The following is a 14,426-nucleotide window of genomic DNA, read 5'->3' as shown; positions in this document are numbered from 1 at the left end:
AACGGTTGAAGAGAACCAGGCGTCTAGCATTGTATGTAGATTGTAGATACGGGAGGGTTCCTATGATTCGCACTACCAAGTCTAACTTAAAAACCACAGTGGTTATAGACAATACTTGCCCCCTCAATATCGCTCAAAACACACGTTCCATATGAGACAGCAGGTGAATTTTTAAGTAGTAAACGTTTGATTCGTTCATTCATTCGTCAGGGCTATTTACCCGGATTATGTAGACTATTCATACAAGCAATCTCGACCAATCCATCGCCAATATTCGTTTCAAACTCCTTTACTTTCTCTAAGGGTTCTCCGCCTCGCGCGAGGACTGCACCACGCTCTCGGGCGCCAGGTTGCCCTCGGCCGCGATGGAGTCGGGCACCGTCTCGGGCGTGTAGTAGTCGGACCCCTTGAACTGGCCCTTGTGGCGCAGGTGGCTGTCGCTGTGCACGTTGGTCTCGGCGGCGGCCTTGCCCTCGAGCATGGCGTCGCGGTTGCCGCCGTGGCCGCCCTGGGCGAAGGTGTCGGCCTCGCTGGCCCGCGGGCCGTTGCTCGACCCGACCTCGTTGGCGTTGTCGTGGCCGCCCAGCTCGCGCTGCTGCTGGGCCAGCTTGTGCTCGGGGCCGCCTTGGCCTTCGAAATGTTCGCCGCGGGTTTGGCTGGGGGTGTTATGTTAGTTCACTGGCTTTTATCTTTGATGGGAGGGCATGGGGAAACGAGGGAAGAGAGGAGAAAAAGAAGGAAGAGAAGGAAGAGAAGACATACCGTCCGCGAGCGTCCAGCTCACCACCCTCCTGGGGCGGGATGCGCTTGTTGTAGCTGCCGTTGGTGCTCAGGTCGTCGTCGTAGCGGACCTCGGCGCCGGGGAACTTGTTCTCGACGCGGGTGTCGACGCCGGCCTCGTCGTTGACGCTGGTCTTGCCCGCGCCCGTCTTGGCCTCGTAGCTGTTGAGGTCGCGCTCCGCCTGGGCGGCGATCTCTCGCCAGTGCTCTTGGTTGTTGTTTCCGGGGGCGGCCATTTTGTAAGTGGGTGTGGTGTGTATGGTATGATATGTGAAAGTAAGTAGGGGTATCAACAGAGTTGGTGTGTTGTTTGTTGTTGGAGGACTGATTGAATGATTGATTTTCTATTTTTGCTTTGTCCGCGGGCATTCAGCGAGTATATATCTGAGTCTGTACAGATTCAACCAGTCGTCCATGACACCCGACGTCATCAGCACATTTCCCTCCTTCCTCCCCTCAGACCCTTTGGAGAGAGAGGAAGCCTCTGACGTTAAGATGAAATCATAGCCGCCGCTCATCCATTCCGAAAATTTCTAGGTGTGGAAATGCCCCTCGACCGGACGGGAGGGGCGGATATGTATGAAATGGTCCCAGCAGCTTGTAACTGGGAGGCTGACCAGCAATGAGAGAGAGTTTGGTAGAAGAACGAGTCAAAAACCGCCTATCAACCAGCCAAAACAGAGTTGGCATGACTTCATTTGCAGCCCTGCGCCCGAGGCAAATGCTCCGGACGGGGGTTCTGATAGACCATCATCCCTCCCAGCTCACCGTTGTTGTGGGACCGCCTGCCCCCCCTATCCCACAAATTGATCACTGATGGATGGCGCAGCTCCACCTTTGTAGTGGTTATGAGGTTATGCCAACCTACGACGTGCTAAAAATTGTGGTATCCCGATTGCTTGGCACTCATCACGATCCCAGAGCCGATCTGTATCAAGCAATCAATCAATCAATCGAAAATCCTTCATTCAAATATTGGAGAATGAGAACATCTGGTATCTGGAAATCTCTGTAGCATGAAGTGGGTTTGTATGAGTTTTCTGCTCGAGTTCATGCTGCTTTCTTTGCAAAGTAAACTTGGACAGCATGCATCGTCTTACTCAAATGCAAGCTCTAACATGTATCGAATGCATTGCAGCGAAACCCAGCCCCGGACTCCTGGAACGACATACCATAACAGGCCAAATGTATATTCTGTACACTGCATACATCGGCCATTCTCGACGTCTTGCACATAAGTCCTGAGCATGCCCCAAGACCGGTAAACCAAATTCCTGTTCAAAAGGAAGAATGAGCGTGCCGTAGCGTCCAAGGGACGCCAATCAGTAATATCTTCGTTGATAGTCTTGTGATATCTACACATTTACAGGTGCCGCCTGATCGTGTTGCCATTCTTACCGCCAACACCCAGATACAAACACAGCAAGTCTACGCCAGGTATGTGTAAGCGCCACCTTCTCTCTCGAGGTAATCCTTCTCGATAAGCCTGCCATTGTCAATGTTAGCCACTGCAAAAATGCAAAAGGGGGTAGTAATAACGGAAGAAGAAACGTACTTCTCGATATTCTTCTTGATCTCCGTCGTGTCCACCGCGCCCCGGCTCTTGGTCTGGTTGATGACCTCGGCCACGAGGTTGGCGTGCGTCATCGTCTTGCGGCTCTTCATGATGCGCACGATGGCCGCCTGCGTCTCGAACTGCCGGTCCGCCGCCACCCGCCGGTGCGTGTCCTGGTTCTCCTCCTTTGTCTCCTTGAGCTGCACCTGGTTGATCTTGACCCGGTACTTGGGGTCCGCGAACCCCTTGTTCACCGTGAACGTGTCCGTCTCCGCCACGTCCCGGCTCTTGGGGTGCTTCGTCAGCACCCGCGCCTTGCCGCACGCCAGCGACTGCAGCGTCCGCTTCAGGTCCGGCTCGTTCAGCCCCGTCGCCTCCGCGATCTGCGCAAACGACAGGACCTCGTCCGGCTTGCCCTCGATCTGGTTGAACAGCTCCAAGACGACGGCCTGGTAGGCGCTGACGAGCAGCTCTTTCGGGCCTTTGTTGAACCGCGCCTTGACAACGCAGTGCGCCAAAGAATGTTTCCACGTCAGACGCCTGCCTGTATGCTTCCCAATGTAATACTTCTCAAAAGTCTCTATTTGTTTCGCAGCTTCGTCAGGAAGGCGAAGTTGCGTGTCGGGGTAGGTCGGCCAAGCCGCCGCAGATAGGATGCTGACGGTGAGGTCCACGCTGCTCTTGTCCCGTCCGGTGTTCTCAAGCCACGACTTGTAGGAAGCCATCTCGTCGCGGGCCAGCTCTTGGTCCTTGAACATCTGCTCGAGATTGTGGGTGAAACTGGAGCCGCACTCGCTCTTAAGCTTGGTGAGCATGCTCCTCTCTGCGTCGGCGCTGGCACTGCGGCTCATCAGCAGACGCCGCGCCAGATCCTGCTTGTAGAAGGCCTCGAAAACGTCTTTGCCCTCGATGAACCTGAACAACTCCAGCGCTTGGTCTAATTGTCTATCCAGCTCTGCGTCTTCGTCGCCCGTGCTTGCCTGGCCGCTCCGCTCGGCTTCGGCACGGTCCTTGTTGTCGGACAGGAGCGATTTGGGAATGGTCTTGAGGCCGCCGCGTAACAGCATGTCGATATACTTTGCTATCATCTCGCCGACCTTTGACGTGCCGGTCTTCCACGAAGACAGAATCTTCTTGTCGTTGATGAAGCTGCCAAAGGCCTCCCTCAGCCCGTACGTGAAATCATCGTCTTGATTGAAAGCGTCCCGAATCATGACATCGAGGGCCCTCCGGAATTCGAGTAGTCGTACCACCATCTCGTCTCCGCGTGAAGTGTCATTGACGATAGAAGATCCCGTATTCTTGATGTAGTCTTCCCAAGGGTCCTTCAAGCTCTTCTGGATACTCGAAAGACGCAAGAGATCGTACAATGCTTTCATAGAATCAACGGCATTGTCATCTATGAGTTTACCCACGCTGCCGCTGTCGAGAAGCTTTTCCGAGTAGTTCTCCACGAGGATCTCATGAGCCTTGTCCATCAACTGCCTCTTAGTCGTGCTGTCGAAGTTGTAGGCGTTGCACCGGTGATCCTCGGCCTCGAGCAGCTGCTCGCAGGCGAAAATATAGCCCTTCAGGGACGCGGTACTCCTCTCTTCGGCAAACTCTCTGAAGTAGCTTTCCGACGTATCCAGGAAGCGCGGCTCAAAGGACTTGCCGTAGATGTTGAGGACGTTCAGCATGGAGATGGACTCCTTCAACAGGGCAGCATCAAACTGTTGGTCTCCCCTCCGATCCAGATCCACCAACTCGCACATGCCCTGCAATACCATGGGTCCAAACTTCGAATTGACGAACGCCATCCTCCTGAACAGGCTAATCGCCAAGTCGTTGAGCTGCGGGAACTCTTTCGAGCTCAGCAGGAACGACCGGTCGAGGTAGCTGAAAGTCGAGCGGATCGTGGCCGACTGGAGGTTCCACACCACCCAATGCTTGTGCACGCTCCGCAGCGCCTCGATGTTGGAGGCGCCGGCGCCGGCCCGGATCGCCTCGTGCAGGGTGCCATTGAGGTAGGTCTCGCAGTGCTCGCGCAAGACCTCGTAGAGCCGCTTGGCCTCGCCGTAGCGGCAGAGGTCCTCGACGCCGCGGTAGAGCTTGGCGTAGGGCTGCAGCGGCTGCTGGCGTGCGAAGATGGCCCGGACGGCGGCGTCCAGCTCGCTCCACGTCTTGGCGTAGTACTCCTCGAGGTCGCCGGCGCGGTTGACGGTGCGCAGGTTTTTGATGACGAGCTTGCGGACGCCGTCCTGGGGCCGGAGCGCCGAGGAGCGCGGCTTCGTCAGGTCGACGATCTCCGGCCGCTTGCCCAGTAGCTTGCTCATCCTCTGGGTCTGGGTTTCAGTCGTCGGGGTCGTCGGCGGAGGGGCGGCGGCGGGGTTGCCTTGCCGGGCGCGCTTAGCGTCTTGTTCGGACCCGCGGGTGTCGGACTGTCGTCGCTTGTACGCTGCTGCGGAGGTGGATTTGTTGCTGGGCGTGGTATTGTTGTTCTGCGACCCGAAACCATTCGACAATCCGTGCAGTGGCGGCGAGCTGGAGGAGTGGTCTGGTAGTGGCGGCGGCATTGACCCTCAAAAGAGATCATGCAACGACGTGTTACATGAATGTCGGTGAACAAAGGCGCGCGGTTGGGGGAAACCTTTCGATAAACTGGGGTACGTCTCAAAACTGATTCGCAAACGTTCGTCAGGCGCTCGTGGAAACTGCACTCTTTCCCGGGGGCGTAGTAGTGATGGAAGCTCGCTGCAGGCTGAGGTTGGTGGATGGAGATCCATGATCTAATCGCTAATTAATCGCTAGGCGGGCCGGGGCGTGTACGCCATTTAGGGCGTGTTAAGTCCGAACGAACCGCGTAAAGAGCACAGTTCGCGGCACCTGCATTGGCACAGTTCCGTCATCATATCAAACAGAATATTACCTGGGTAGCTTTTCGACAGCTGAGAAAACAGTTTGCAATACTTTTGAATTTCACTGGGAATTACGTAAAGAAATGTGGTATGGTGACTTATTGACTGGCGTCCTTCCTGGATGGCAGATCTAGCTCCGTGTAAGTGCAGCTCTTTGAGCAATTTGATATGCCTCAGCTTGTGTGTATCTTTTAAGACACTAGCACTACATTTCGGAATAGATTAATTAAGAATCATCATGCTATCGGTTATCGCATTGTATAAGACATTGATGACATTGTTGTTGCTTTTAATTGTTCTTGTGGGATACGCTCCTGCTATTTGGACTTGCGTCTTTCCGAACTACACAGCTCAGACGTGATGGCGCCTTAAATTCCGGAAATTAGGGATTCAAGGTTGAAGATCGAGGACGGCAATGAATTATATGACTCGCCGTAGAGCCAGTGTAGTAAGGATTATCTCTCTTAATACCTTTGATATGTCATCTGTGGCCCTCTGCACTCAGCGTGGGCAATAAAAAAGGGGGAAGGAAATATTGCATGCCGTTTGGGTGATGCCTTCCCTATGTTTAGTAGGGATGACTGGCGCTGGAATAACCCTCATACTCGGTCCAATTGAATAACACATATGCCAATGGCTGGAATCCCAGATGATGATTAGCTTTTGTTTGCAAATAGTTAATGTCAACAACATTCCCAGCCCGAAGACGCAACGGGTCCGATCCGTACCACGATCCTTTGCACAATGGGCAGTGACCAAGCCAAGATGGAGAGCGATTCAATCCCCCAAAGCAACTCCACGTCCCATCTACCAGACCACTCGAAAGATGAGGAAGCAGACGTGCCGGCGGACTCGCTCCCTGACCCAGTACCTGGCCCGACCAAGGATTCCAGCAGCAACTCGTGGCCAGTCCTGCCCCATATCAAGACCCGACGTTCTCAGCGGCAATTCTTCATCTCGCCGTTCCCTCTCAAGCTGAACGCGAAAGTGGCCAAGGATGCCTTGGGCAAAGAGAAGACCCCCTCGAGCGACGTAGTCGTCTTTTCGGCCGCCGAGATCACCCAGCAGGCTACCGGCTCGACCACCAGAAGCGATGCCACCGAGGCAGAACTGGACCACGATCTCCGCATAGAGGACAGGCGTCGGAGACAAGAGTTCCCAAGACGGTTACTGACAGCTGCTGTCGGGGGCATCTTCGTGATCGTGCCCATGGTAAGCATGGAACTCTACCGGAAAGACCAGTTCAGCTGCGTGGCCTAACGACACCACGCCCCTTAGGTTATCATGAGCATTGGCCGGACCATGATCAAGTGCCTCATTACCTCCACGGTGGCCATCTTGTTATTTGGCATCACGCTCGCTTGGTGCAGCACCTCGGATGAAGCGAGCGTCTTCATCGCCACTGCGGGCTACGCTGCGTTCTTGGCTGTGTTTGTGGCTGTTGGTGATGACTGAATACCTACCGGAGGACCGTTTAAGGCATATATGGTATTACCCATGAGAAACGAACACCCTAAGTAATAATTCCCATAACTATTGTTACAACTGTTAGTCGATTATAGGTTAGTCTTCTGTATACAATCATTTCAAACTGCCGAAACGGTTTCTCTGCCATGACTATGTGAAAGTGAGCTGCTGATCGAACAGCTGAGTGTAAAGGGCGATTCAGGAGAGAGGGTTTTAGGCGACGTCGCTCTAGTCAGTGTCTGGGATGATAGCTTGAGGTTGAGACAGACGGTGTGTCCTGTCATTCACTTGCATTATCTCGACCGGTAGTAGGCGGCCCGGATCCGGGGACGGATTGGAATAAATGCCTCAGCATGTGCCGTATCTGACACCTATTACGCGTGTCTTTCTCATGCTATACTCGTAGACTTGTGCATTTATACGTCTGATATTTGGTTCTGGGTTTCTAGCTTGCGTGGTTCCAATTCGACACCGAGACTTTGAAGCTGCAGGTGGTTACACAAAACTGCCCCGCGCCGAGCATTCTGGTGACTGGTGACTGGCTCAGCTAGAATAAAGTTGCAGCTCGACTAGCGGAGACCCGATGGCTTGACCCCACCAAATCCATGAGCGCGACTCTTCGCCAAAGACGGCTTGGGCGGCCGCTCCAATTACGTATTGACGGAACTCTATCTAACCCCAGCTCCCTCGCGATGGAGGGACTTGGAACTGGGCGCGATCGCCGGCAATGTCAAAGCAAACGTGAGCTTAACCTAACCGTCGGGACTCTCGCCTCTGGCCGTAGAACCTCTAGAACATGAAGAAGAAGAATACACACGATAAGCTGACCGTTGTACGGCATCAATTCGCTTCGCATTGGATAGTAGCAACATCCCTACAGTGGTTGCATAGGTAGAACGTTGCTTGCATAAGCGATGGGGACACGCTCGAGCTCGGAAGGCAAGGGTCTCCTGTGTTACTATGGGCCCGATAGCGGGCTCTGTCCACATTGACCGGCCTCGAGAGGATGTTTGCTAGGTCGAATTGGTGCTGTCATTGATAGCTTCCAGCTCCCCAAAGCGCGGTCTGCTACTAATCCTAGCAGCAACTGTACATGAATACGACCACGGTAAGTGGGCTCGGCCTCGATCGCACTAAAAACCGGACGCGTGAGAAAAGTCGAAGCCTGGCTCCTGGATAGCAGCGCCAGCGCGTGAAGGAAAGGGTGCATTACTAATTCGACTAATTCCGAGAAGCCGGAAGAAGCAGCTAGCCGGCGTTAGAGTCAGGGAGGTTCCATCCAGCGCGAGTGTGAGGCGGGAAAAAAAGACCGACATCCTGTAGCTCTCTTCTCCCAAGGACCTGACCTCTCTTTTTGATTGATCAGCATTGCCGTCCCCCCGGCCTTTAGGTAACCTTACGAATTTCCCACGCGATTGGCAGGATAGCCTATCACCATCCCACACCACCACCTCCCTCCCATCCATCTTATTTCCTCACATATCATACATAGCAAGAGGGTCACTCTTCTCTTTTTAAACTCGCGGTTGCGTCAACTCTCTCACCCATTGCGCCATCCCGACTTCCCGGTCGTCTATTATGAGCCTTGCCGTCGCCGCCTTTGCTCTCTAACCACCTCGGTCATGCGATTCGACGGCGACCAGTCGCAACAGGTCCTTCACTCGACCGGCTCCTTCACCGGGTACCGGCCGCTGCAACCGCTCGGGTCCAACTACCTCAGCGCGACACAGGAATTCAAGCAGCCGCTATGCGGCAACGAGGAGGGCTGGGGCCCTATGAGCCCCTTTCGATTTGACTTTACACCCTGCTTCATTGACGTCTGGGTCCTGTCCGTCGCCGTCTTTGGCCTCGTTTGCGGTCCGCTTGCCCTGTGGTACCTGCTGCGGCAGTCCAAGGCGGTCAATCTGGCCAAGGACTGGCACTTCTGGGCCAAACAGGTAAGCCCTCGTTGCCCCGAGCTCCTACGCGCAAACAAAGAGTCCAGTATACGATATGGGTACTAATCTGGTTATTCCTGCAGAGCATACTAGTTTTCGTAATCGCCGATGTCGTCGCCCAGCTCGTTATTCAAATTATCAACTTCCCCGGTATATGGTACGGAGATATTCGAGTCCTGACGACGTTCCTGACGCTTGGGGCGCTTTGTGTCGTCTTCGCCATACAATGGGTTGAACATGCGCGAGCCCGGAACGCCAATGGCGTAGTTCTGTTCTTCTGGCTGTTCTTGTTGCTCGCATATGCCGTGAAGCTCCGTTCCCTCGTGTCGCAACAAGTGTACGATTCCAATATTGCCTACTTTGTGACTTTCACTGTTGGCGTTGCGCTCTCTCTGGTGGACTTCCTGTTCGAGTGGCTGTGGCCCAAGAGGACGAGCGCATACGAAGTACTGGTCGATGACGAGGGCGAGGAGTGCCCCGCCGAATATGCGACCATCTTCTCCCGGCTCACCTTCTCCTGGATGACACCCATGATGAAGCATGGCTACAAGCAGTTCCTTACCGAGGAGGACCTTTGGGGACTCCAGCCCAGCGACAAGTCTTCAGCGACCGGCGACAACTTTGATAAGGCATGGCAGTCCGAGCTGAAGCACCGCAAGAAGCCTTCGCTTTGGTTGGCGTTGTTCAAGGCTTATGGTGGCCCTTACGCCCTGGCGACGGTCTTCAAGGTTTTCAACGACTTGGCGGCCTTCGCCCAACCGCAGCTTTTGCGCTATCTGATTTCGTTTGTCGAGTCATACAGCCCCGGAAAGGAGCCTCAGCCTGTCATCAAAGGTGCAGCTATTGCACTTGCCATGTTCGGTGTCGCGGTACTGCAAACTAGTATGATTGTAAGTCGCTCGCCCGTTGATATCGCTTTGTCCTAATAGCCGTTGCTGACTTCCGTTATAGCACCAATACTTCCAACTTGCATTTGTTACGGGCATGCGTATCAAGTCTGGCCTAGCTGCTGCAATCTACAAGAAGTCTCTGAAATTATCCAACGAAGGCAGGGCCACCAAGACGACTGGCGATATCGTCAACTACATGGCTGTTGATGCTCAGCGTCTACAGGATCTCACTCAGTTTGCCCAGCAAGTGTGGTCGGCGCCGTTCCAGATCATTCTCTGCATGGTATCACTGTACCAGCTCGTGGGCTGGTCCATGCTTGCTGGAATTGGTGTCATGATCATCATGATCCCGATCAATGGCTTTATTGCGAAATACATGAAGACGTTGCAAAAACAACAGATGAAGAACAAGGACTCCAGAAGTCGCCTGATTGCTGAGATCATCAACAACATGAAGAGCATCAAGCTGTACGCCTGGAGCACGGCCTTCATGAACAAGCTCAACTATGTCCGAAACGATTTGGAACTCAAGAACCTTCGCAAGATCGGTGCCGGTCAGGCTTTCGCCAACTTCACATGGTCTAGTACCCCATTCTTGGTGTCATGCTCCACATTTGCCGTCTTCGTCTTGACGAAGAGCACGCCGCTGACTACGGACATCGTCTTCCCGGCCTTGTCTCTCTTCAACCTTCTGACCTTCCCACTAGCTGTATTGCCGATGGTGATTACATCCATTATTGAAGCTTCAGTTGCTGTTGGTCGTTTGACAGAGTTTCTTGCGGCTGAGGAAGTGCAGTCGGATGCCATCGTTCTGTCTCCTGCTGCCGAAGAGCGTGGCGATGAGTCTGTGGTAATCCAGGATGGTACATTCTCGTGGAACCGACATGAGACCAAGAGTGTCCTGAGGGATATCTTCTTCACTGCGCACAAGGGCGAGCTCACCTGTGTTGTTGGAAGAGTGGGTATGGGCAAGTCGTCGTTCCTCCAAAGTATTCTGGGCGATCTCTGGAAGGAAAAGGGTCGTGTAGAAGTACATGGTAATATTGCATACGTTGCCCAGTCACCCTGGATCATGAACGCCACTGTCAAGGAGAACATCATTTTCGGTCATCGTTATGACTCGAACTTCTACGAAAAGACTGTTAAGGCGTGCGCTCTGCTCGACGATTTCACTCAACTGCCTGACGGAGATGAGACGGTCGTTGGAGAACGTGGAATCTCTTTGAGTGGTGGCCAAAAGGCACGTGTGGCGCTCGCTCGCGCTGTCTACGCCAGAGCTGACATCTACCTGCTTGACGACTGTCTGTCTGCCGTCGATTCGCATGTGGGCAGACACATCATTGAAAACGTTTTGGGTCCCAACGGTCTTCTCGCCTCCAAGTGCAGGATTTTGGCAACTAACGCCATCGCTGTTCTCACGGACGCGGACTACATTGTGCAGCTCAAAGATGGAGAGGTTGCCGAGAAGGGCACCTTCCGTCAACTCATGGCTATGAAGGGTGGTATTGCCGACTTGATTAAAACCTTGGGCCAGGACTCTGGTCCTTCCTCTCAGACTCACAGCCCGGAACGTTCGTCTGGCAGCGGAAGCTCTACATATGTTGACGAGTCCGCCATCGACAAGGAAGAAGCCGAGGAAGCCCAGGAGAACGTCCCCGAGCTTGCCCCTATCAAGCCCGGTGGTGGTTATTCGACTGCGAAGAGACGCACTGGAAGCATGTCTACCCTGCGACGAGCTAGCGCTGCGAGCTTCAAGGGACCTCGCGGCAAGCTCAGCGACGAGGAGGACCCGAGCAGCAAGACGCGACAGAGCAAGGAGCACTTGGAACAAGGCAAGGTTAAATGGGATGGTAAGTGACAACGAGAAGCTTTCGAACATGAGAAGTGCCTCTGCTAACATACCTCAGTGTATCTCGAGTACGCGAAGACTAGCAACCTGGTCGCTGTAGCTATCTACTTGTTCACCCTGATTGCCGCCCAGTCTGCGCAAATTGGTGGGAGCGTCTGGCTCAAGAACTGGACAGAGCACAACACCTCTGTTGGAGGCAACCCCGACGTCGGCAAATACCTGGGTATCTACTTCGCGTTCGGTATTGGCTCTGCTGCTTTGACTGTAGTCCAGACCTTGATCCTCTGGATCTTCTGCTCCATCGAGGCGTCAAGGAAACTACACGAAAGGATGGCTACTGCCATCTTCCGATCCCCCATGTCTTTCTTCGATACGACCCCGGCTGGCAGAATCATGAACCGTTTCTCCAGCGATATCTACCGACTCGACGAAGTCCTGGCTCGCACATTCAACATGCTGTTTGTCAACGGCGCTCGGTCCGCCTTCACCCTTGTGGTCATTTCCGTGGGCACTCCGGCCTTTGTTGCCGTCATCATCCCCCTGAGTCTGATGTACTATTGGATCCAGCGATACTATCTGCGAACGTCGCGAGAGCTCAAGCGATTGGACAGTGTCAGCAGAAGTCCCATCTACGCCCACTTCCAGGAGTCGCTCGGTGGCATCAGCACTATCCGGGCGTACCGACAGCAGGACCGATTCGAGCTCGAGAACGAGTGGCGTGTCGATACCAACCTTAAGGCTTACTACCCTTCGATAAGTGCGAACAGGTGGTTGGCCGTACGATTGGAATTCATTGGTGCCGTCATCATTCTCGCGGCCGCGGGATTCGCCATCATCTCCGTCACCAACCACAGCGGTCTGTCGGCGGGCATGGTCGGTTTGGCCATGTCATATGCTCTCCAGATCACGACCTCGCTCAACTGGATTGTGCGTCAGACCGTCGAGGTGGAGACCAACATTGTGTCTGTGGAACGCGTGCTCGAATACGCTCGCCTTCCGAGCGAGGCCCCTGAGATCATCCCCCGCCACCGCGCACCTGTAGCATGGCCAGCAGATGGAGCGGTTCGGTTCCACAACTACAGCACTCGTTACCGCGAGGGCCTGGACTTGGTCCTCAAGAACATCAAACTCGACATCAAGTCACATGAGAAGATTGGTGTGGTCGGGCGTACGGGTGCGGGCAAGTCGTCACTGACCCTGGCCCTCTTCCGTCTCATTGAGGCGGACTCGGGTCATATCAGCATCGACGAGCTCGACACGTCCAAGATCGGGCTGCTTGATCTCCGAAGACGACTGGCTATTATACCGCAGGACGCTGCTCTCTTCGAGGGCACTGTTCGGGACAACCTGGACCCCGGCCATGTTCATGATGACACGGAGCTTTGGAGCGTACTAGGTAAGTGTTACATGCTGCTTACCACCCACCATTGATTGCACCGCAGGACGGGAACAGCACATGTTCTCGCGTAAAATTCCCTGCGGCCACTCAGATCCCACCACCACCCCTCTGGTAACATTGGCTAATGCAAATATCGCTGGCAGATCATGCACGACTCAAGGACCATGTGTCATCGATGGAAGGAGGTCTTGAGGCCAAAATCCACGAAGGAGGTAAGTCTTACAAACAGTTTCGTCTTCAGCCATTCCTCTATCAACGATTGCACAATTCGTGTTACCCTTCTCAGACCCTTTTCGGCCGTCTGCATCATCAATGGCGAGCGGGCTGCTGCAGTGAGAATCGGATCTGGCATCGTCGGACCTCGTATGGGTAGTGACGACACCATCTTCCACACATCATGCCAAGCTCTTCTTCATGTGGTGTCCTTGACCCGATGGCCGACACCGACATTTGCATCGGGCGGCAGCACTATTGCACCCTGATCAGCCCCAACCCAGCCTTAGCTGTACCGTCGCTAACCATTATTGTTTGTCTTACAGGTTCCAACCTCTCGCAAGGCCAGCGCCAACTGGTATCGTTAGCTCGTGCGATGCTGACGCCGTCCAACATTCTCGTACTGGATGAGGCAACGGCCGCCGTGGACGTGGAGACTGATGCCATGCTGCAGACCACGCTCCGGTCGCCGCTCTTTGCCCACCGGACCATCATCACGGTCGCGCATCGTATTAACACTATCCTTGACAGCGACCGAGTAGTGGTTCTGGACAAGGGTGAGGTGGTCGAGTTTGACACGCCGGCGGAGCTCATCAAGCGCAAGGGGCAGTTCTACGGGTTGGTGAAGCAGGCTGGTCTTGATACAGAATAAGTAACCGAAGTCTCACCCACATGCATCCGAGACATTCATAACGGGCGGCAGCGGGGGACTGAAGCCGCCAGCCCGCCTGGCTGGCCGCTGTTCCCCCCAAAAATAAAAACCGAGAAGAGAAAAAGAAAAGCAAATATATGGTAGCAGAAAACGGCCGCGCTTGCAGGATCTCTGGTTGTTTTTTTGTTTTCTCCCCCTGCCCCCTATCTCTCAGGTAGCGCGTCATGGTCCCTGTTGATCCGAACATGCGCCACACGAACTCTATCGCCGCCAAATCGATCTTACGTTGGAGATGAGAAGGGGAGGGGGTTTTAGAAAACGCCTAACGTCTTTCCTGTTACTCTTCGCATGGATCGATGTGAGATCCTGCAGATGGCCGGTTTTTCGGCGAGGGACGAATAGAGATAGTATGGTGTTATTTGATGATGGACTGACCGATAGCGTTGGGTAATGTTTTTTTATGGAAGGTGCTTGCTTGCCGAAAACGCGTATTGCATTATTACTATCACTGTACATAGAATGAATGGGAAGGGGGCGGCGGGCATGCAACTAGAAACTATAGAGGAAAAGAGGAAGAAGAAGGAACGAAACGAACGAACGAATATGAAGGGGGGATGGATAGAGAAACCTGTTAGTTGGTTCATTCATTGCATGCATGCATAGTAGCATTTCCGAGTTTACTTCTTTTGCCGCTCCTTCCCCTCTTCTCAATCTATGGTCGGTTTTGGTACCCGTCTCTTGTGACTGCAGGTCGTATGGCTGGCATCGAGGAGGGTTCATTCATGAT

The 14,426-nt window shown here is 53.9% G+C and overlaps 4 protein-coding genes across 4 annotated transcripts; 2 read left to right on the top strand and 2 right to left on the bottom strand.

The window, feature by feature from the left end:
* Positions 1 to 298: 298 nt before the first annotated feature.
* On the bottom strand, positions 299 to 1,016 carry PG985_015891 (uncharacterized protein; the record flags this gene model as incomplete). The annotated part of the gene is made up of 2 exons (XM_066835657.1): positions 299 to 656; positions 763 to 1,016. The coding sequence occupies 2 exons, from the start codon at positions 1,014 to 1,016 to the stop codon at positions 299 to 301; spliced, it is 612 nt and encodes a 203-aa protein (XP_066676860.1).
* Positions 1,017 to 2,208: 1,192 nt separating this feature from the next.
* On the bottom strand, positions 2,209 to 4,890 carry PG985_015890 (cullin-4B; the record flags this gene model as incomplete). The annotated part of the gene is made up of 2 exons (XM_066835656.1): positions 2,209 to 2,266; positions 2,336 to 4,890. 2 exons carry the CDS (start codon positions 4,888 to 4,890, stop codon positions 2,209 to 2,211), a joined length of 2,613 nt encoding a protein of 870 aa, XP_066676859.1.
* A 1,107-nt stretch (positions 4,891 to 5,997) lies between these two features.
* PG985_015889 (uncharacterized protein) lies at positions 5,998 to 6,687 on the top strand (the record flags this gene model as incomplete). The annotated part of the gene is made up of 2 exons (XM_066835655.1): positions 5,998 to 6,444; positions 6,511 to 6,687. 2 exons carry the CDS (start codon positions 5,998 to 6,000, stop codon positions 6,685 to 6,687), a joined length of 624 nt encoding a protein of 207 aa, XP_066676858.1.
* Positions 6,688 to 8,321: 1,634 nt separating this feature from the next.
* Positions 8,322 to 13,639, top strand: PG985_015888 (metal resistance protein YCF1; the record flags this gene model as incomplete). Its single annotated transcript, XM_066835654.1, has 6 exons — positions 8,322 to 8,636; positions 8,720 to 9,526; positions 9,588 to 11,376; positions 11,434 to 12,771; positions 12,918 to 12,986; positions 13,314 to 13,639. 6 exons carry the CDS (start codon positions 8,322 to 8,324, stop codon positions 13,637 to 13,639), a joined length of 4,644 nt encoding a protein of 1,547 aa, XP_066676857.1.
* Between the last annotated feature and the right edge of the window lie 787 nt (positions 13,640 to 14,426).

Source organism: Apiospora marii (assembly GCF_038362585.1).
Source record: "Apiospora marii strain CBS 49790 chromosome Unknown utg000013l_segment0_segment0, whole genome shotgun sequence".
NCBI lineage: Eukaryota > Fungi > Ascomycota > Sordariomycetes > Amphisphaeriales > Apiosporaceae > Apiospora > Apiospora marii.
The sequence above is the reverse complement of the archived record's forward strand: the minus strand, read 5'-3'. Positions and strand labels throughout refer to the sequence as shown.